General features: G+C 40.8%; 1 protein-coding gene across 2 annotated transcripts; it reads right to left on the bottom strand.

Annotated features, from left to right (window-relative positions):
- Window positions 1–107: 107 nt before the first annotated feature.
- Window positions 108–4,925, bottom strand: gemin2 (gem (nuclear organelle) associated protein 2). 2 transcript variants are annotated; one of them, XM_079751826.1, is made up of 10 exons: window positions 4,651–4,925; window positions 4,420–4,504; window positions 3,764–3,853; window positions 3,461–3,520; window positions 2,032–2,148; window positions 1,759–1,803; window positions 1,609–1,677; window positions 1,388–1,498; window positions 965–1,023; window positions 108–632 (listed from the first exon to the last, which is right to left on the bottom strand). In XM_079751826.1, the coding sequence occupies exons 1-10, from the start codon at window positions 4,773–4,775 to the stop codon at window positions 593–595; spliced, it is 801 nt and encodes a 266-aa protein (XP_079607952.1). In that variant the 5' UTR covers window positions 4,776–4,925; the 3' UTR covers window positions 108–592. The 2 variants fall into 2 exon arrangements, with proteins under 2 accessions (XP_079607952.1, XP_079607953.1); XM_079751827.1 differs by lacking the exon at window positions 2,032–2,148.
- Window positions 4,926–6,410: the final 1,485 nt, after the last annotated feature.

Consider the following 6,410-nt stretch of genomic DNA (forward strand, 5'->3'; position numbering starts at 1 on the left):
CCGTAAAGACACATAAAGACTGGTAGTGCCGTGACATAATGATGTGGGCATGTTGTTGCAGCTAGCCTAGCTGCTATCAGTGTAAAACCAAACCATTAAAAAAGGAGTAAAGTCAAAACCATTATTTAATAAACAATCCTTTACATCCAAAGCTCAGCATAAGGCAAAGAGTGAGTCAATTCAGAATATATCATCACGTCCCGCTCAGGACGTCCAGTCTGGCTTCAGCCTGATGCTGAGTGGAGCCAGACATGATAAAACATTTCACCCTGGGAAGCTAGGATCCTGTGCATCTACGCTCCTGACCATCAGAGTTAATTTCTGGACCAGTCAGCACAGCTTGGGTAAGAGGAACTGCATTTGGCCTTTCAAAACAGTCCATGGCCAATCATAAATACTTCCAAGCAATGTCACGGTATTGACATGCATTTTCTATGTTTAGTAGGTTGGCCTTCTCTGATGAATTTGGCATCAGGTCTCATTGGTGGGAGGAGCCTGCAGAACCCTCCCATCGCGTTGAGGTCAGATTCCTCTGTTGTGTTGGGTATAGGTGATTGGCTGATTGATTGATTGATGGGCTCATTCGTCTGGTTCACTCGTGCTTGTCTGCCAAGTCATTCTGCTCAAAATACCTGCAAAAAAGCCATTACAAGACCAAAAGTTGTATTGTGTGCAAACAGAGTATCGTTTAGAGACCACTCTGAATTGCGGATTCACATCCGGTTTCTATCTGCAGATTAGTCTGGTGTCGAGATAATACAATTTTGTAACAATAATAGGCCGTGCACATACGTGGAAATCAATTGCTGCCAGTCATGGCCAGACTGATATTCAATTGGAAACACAAATCAGTGATGACTCTGATTTGTGATTGTTTACATCCTGATCTAAAATACCCGTTTACACAGAGAGTGTAGGAGCCTTTCTTCTGTCACAGTAATAATATCTATACTGGGTTCAGTACCTGGCCACAAGGCAGATGAGGAGGTTGAGGGCAGGCAGCCTTGTGTCTTCCTGACTCGGCTGCAGAAGCAGAGATACCAAAGTGAGAAATCAAAACACTCACAAAACATCCTCATGTTCAGCCGGGACAAATTAACCCATCTGGAAATAAACTATTATACAAATACAATTAAAATAAACTAAGTTAATATATATATATATATATTAAAATAAATTGATTGAATGATCTTATTGTAATTGTTTAAAGACTTTAAAAGGATAGAGGGCAAGACAGTATGGTTAAATCAAAAGTACAGTGAACACCGCATTAAACAGATGCTATGCTGTTTCGTATCACTTAAATGTGCTTCCATTATATTACAAAGGGCAGCACTAGGGAAATCAGTGGGAGAGATGTAAACATACAGATAAACACACAGCTTACCAGTGTGGTGCGGAGCTGGCCACATCTCCTGGCCAGCTGTCTTATTAGTGAGTGGGCTTCAGGGATCAGAGGCTTCTCCAAGCAGGCCAGCAGTGCATACAACCAGCGACCCTAAACACACACACAACATTACCTCTCTTCTGACATGTGGTAAAACATCAGGGAAGCACTACACTATCAACCAGAAATTCACTGAAATAGGATGACACCGGGCTGCTCACCAACTGAGGAACAAGTTCACCCTCTTCAAACCAGCCGACAAGAATCTCCAGCAAAGCCAATACTGTAGTCTGAAAAAAAAAAATGAAAAAAAAGTTTCACTTAAGTTGCTGATCCACTAAATGCCTCAAAGTGAGCAGCGAGTACACTACCTGGTTGAGTCTGCTGACAATACTGAGGAAAGGTGGGAAACCCATCTGAAAAGAAATATGAACTTGATCAAAACCATGGTAGGCAAGAGAGAAAGAGAGAGATGCCATTCTGGAATTCACAGAAAACACGAATGCACGCACAAACATACAGTATAATAATGGACTTGGACAGCAATACATGTTTCATCCCATGTTAATAATTAATGCTCTCTCTCCACGCACACGCACACACACACACACCTACTAAATAAACTCAACACATCAACACACAACCTTGCTGTAGTCCAATGCACTGCTGGGCTCCAGGTGTGTTTCGCTCGCTGCGAGGGCCTTGTAGACTGTCTCACCTAAACAAAACGTCTTCCAACCCTCCTCATCTGAAAGTTTGGGCTGTGAAATTCACAATCACAGGTCAGGTCCATCCTGAATAACTAAGGCACTCAATATCTTGATTCCACTGTTTTTGAACCTCAATCTGCTTGGACCAAGGGCTCAACACACTCACACAGTCTACAGCTGTTGGTGCAGACATAGGTGCAGCTTACCAGAGATTCCCGTTTGACAATAGGTATGCATACAATAATAACGACATATACAGTCCCCTCCAAAAGTATTGCAACGGCAAGGCCAATTTCTTTGTTTTTGTTTTTCACTAAAGACATTTAGGTTTAAGATCAAAAGATGAGTATGAGACAAGAGTCCAGAATTTCAGCTTTTATTTGCTGGTATTTACATTTAGATGTACTAAACAACTTAGGATATATCACTGTTTGTATTAGACCACAGCATTTTTAGGTGAGCAAAATTAAAGGAACAAAAAATATTAAGGTAAATAACATTAATATTTGGTGGCAAAACCCTTGCTTGCAATAACTGCCTCGAGCGTGCGACCCATGCATGATCATCACCAAACGTTGCATTCTTCTTGTTGGCCGTGTGCTCCCGATTGGGTTGGATGCATTTCTACGTAAATTGGCAGACAAAATGTTTCTATATACTTAGGTTTTCATTCTGCTGCTACCATCATCAGTTACATCGTCAAGAAATATTAATGAGCCTGTTCAAGCCCAAGCCATAACATTACCTCCTCCATGCTTCACAGATGAGCTTGTATGCTTCGGCTCAAGAGCAGTTCCTTTCTTTCTCCAGACTTTGGCCTTCCCATAATTGTGGTAGAGATTAATCTTGGTCTCATCAGTCAATAAGATTGTGTTCCAAAAGTTTTTCGGCTCATCTCTGTACTTCTTTGCAAATTCCCATCTGGCCTTCTGATTCTTACTGCTGATGAGTGGTTTGAATCTTGTGGTATGGCCTCTATATTTATTATCTCGGAGTCTTCTTCTAACAGTGGATTGTGATACCTTCACCCCTGCACTCTTGAGGTCGTTTGTGATGTCACTTACTGATGTTTTGAAGTTTTCTTCACAGCCCTCACAATTTTTCTGTCACCAACTACTGTTGTTTTCCTTGGCCGACCTGTTCAATGTCTGTTGCTCAGTACACCAGTAGTTTCTTTCTTTTTCAGGACATTCCAAATAGTTGTGAATGCAATGCCTAATGCTTGTCCAATGGCTCTGATTGATTTTTCTTCTTTTTCTCAGCTTCAACATGGCTTCATTTTGTTGAATGGGATGGTGAACCAAAGAACAAGTGAGGACAACAGTAATGTTGACATCAAATTAGATGACCAAGTCTCACTCACCATAACCACATTTTCATCCAGTGTCTGGGTGCTCCAATGTCTCCTATGCTTGGCAATACTCTAAATGTAAAAGAAAGCAACATTTGCAAACATACCACTGAACGGATTACACTGTGATATAGTAATTAGGAGATTAATGTTTAAGACTGGCAAAACACATCTACACTCTACGCATTCACTTCAACTTCACATGATTTTCCTTTAACATAATTACTCACATTGGAGGACTTCCCACTCTTTTAAAAGTAAAAGATATTAAGCTTAGGTTTAGACTTTGGAAATAAATTGTGTTGGGTGTAGTACCTGTCTGACGTTTGAGAAGTTAGCGACTTGCTGCCGCTGCCATCCGAGGCTGGGGGACAAGCCTTCAGGAGCGGCCTGGCAGCCGGAGACCTGAGGTCAAAAATGGACCGCATTTATATCGTACCCTTCTAACCAGCGGCGGCCACTCAAAGCACTATACGATATTGCCATTAACATTCACCCATTCATGCACACATTCACCTTCATGCAACCTTCCGGTTACTAGCCAACCCGCTCTACCTCCTGAGCCACATGTCGCGCCATTTACATTTAGGGCATTTAGCAGACACTTTTATCCAAAGCGACTTACAATAAGTGCATTTGTTACAATAAGTACATTTGTCATAAGAAGTGAAACAATATATCGCTGTCGGTACAGTAAAGATGTTCATAGAACCAAGTGCAAGTATTACAATCGCTAGGCTAACCCATTCCCCGTGTAAAGCAATGATAGCAGCTACTGTAGATGCTACACAATTAAGTACCTTGAATAAGTGCAATGTACAAGTGCCAGGACGTACAACATTCAATGGTGGCTGTGCATTGGTTTCTATGCAGAGCAACACATTAACAGGTTGGTTTGTGTCCATGCATGCATGTCTGCCTTAACCTCCTCAAACAGGGACTCAGACTTCTTATGTTAACCAATAACTCACGGATGCGTTGACGGTCTGTGCTTTCCTCAGTTTCATGGGATCAATCTGGGCCACCACAACCTCTGGACACAAGGACGCCTCCAACCTGAAAGGAAAATATTGTTAAAAGAATAAGGTCCAATACAAGTCTTGATGGTTTATAATTCACTAACCATGTGCACATACTTTCTGCAAAGGCAACGTGGAAGATAAATTGTTAATGGAAAATGGAAATGGAAAAATGATATTTACTGGACTTGTCTTAGATATTCCTGCGGGTTTCGAGGGGCACCCTCGTTGAGTCTCAAAGCTTCCGTTTTGTTCTCAGTCTCGATGGGCAGCAGCCTGGGCATGAGGTCCTCCACGTCTGACCTCATCGTGGGTTATTATATAATATGCTAATGGTGAACAGTGTCAGGTTATATTAAAACAACAACAGTGAATATAAGGTCATGAAAAGCTTTGCGATCATCGAACTCAATGCATCACAGCCTTCGTTCCGAATCTAAAAACGTAAACACCGCCATCTTGTATCTCAGCGCGGTGTGATGACGTTGCAAAGCGCGGAATCGTTGCTATGGTTTTTTATGGCATATTGAAAATACTGTGTGTGTACAGTGCGGCTTGGATTTATCTGTTAATATTAATAAGAGATACCGGAATTGTTATATTTTATTTCCTTTTATATATTGAGTATTTACTAGTGTAATATCTGATATATATATATATATATATATATATATATATATATATATATATAATGTATTTAACGTTTTATATTTTGACTTCTGCATTGTTCACCTGCTTTTGGCAATATACATTTTTGTGTCTCATGCCAATAAAGCTTTTTTGAATTGAATTGAATTAAAAAATTTAATGCCACACGTGTCCCTACCATGGACCTATAAAGAAAGGTCCCTACTGCTGCGCTCGACTCAATCAGAACGAGGTTAGGGGTTGAAGTCCGCCACTGCAAAGACTTTAAAAGCCTTAATGCTTTATTATTTGTTCAAAACTTGTTTTGAACAAATAATAAATAAAAAGCACGCACTCGACCAAACACCATCATTCAATCCCATTGAATGACTTAAAAAGGAAAATCCTTGGTCTCTATTGCAAACTGTTTATTTTTTTGTTCTGTTAATGATTTGTCAACATATTTCCATCTATCTTATCTCAGCTCTCTTCATTTGCTTACGTGAAAGCAACTTTCTGGAGTCAATGTCCACCTTGGTGGCACAACTACCTAGATATTTGTCGAACATGGGGATTCGTTCCTTGAGCCATTATTGTTAAAACACCCGGTATGGCTATTCAATGGTCTGGCCGTGGCCTGCACAGCGCCTTTGTGATCCTCTTATTATTCTCACCATATATGTCATGTTCCCTGTTGTCAGACTACAAAATCTGCGGCGACGCTGAATGCGAAAGTAAGTGTTAAGATTTAACTGACGTCCCCTTGCTCTTTAAAAGGACGACATCACAGCTCTCTTTTTGTTATTAACTCTGAATCGTTATCCCATCTGAACTAATGGCAGAGCTTGCCTCTGTCCTCATGCTAGTGTTAAGACAGAAACACATCTCTGTCAGGGATTCTTCAGTGAGTTTAATGTCATGAAATGGCCCGCGTGTCTGAGTAATTGTCTTTCGTTAGACTAGTGACTTTTCATAACAAAGGAGTGTGTGAGCTCACCTATTCATTTGTCTGTGTGTAGGCCTCATGAGCAGAGTGCAGGCCACTGAGGACCACCGTGGGAAGGACTGCCGGTTTCTGAGCTTCAACAGAGGAGACACCATTTTTGTTTACCATAAGCTGACTGGAAGGAGACAGGACCTCTGGGCAGGAAGTGTACGTCCAACCTTTATACTCTTTTGTACCTCTATTTCTGTATCTATTTACTAAGATTGCCCGATGTTAACTCAATAAGGGTATTTAGAACACCAATAATTACTATACTGCTACTACTCTTACTGTCACTTATCATGATACTAAATCAGTGTATTCCTTAACA

Source organism: Pollachius pollachius (assembly GCF_949987615.1).
Source record: "Pollachius pollachius genome assembly, chromosome: 15".
NCBI lineage: Eukaryota > Metazoa > Chordata > Actinopteri > Gadiformes > Gadidae > Pollachius > Pollachius pollachius.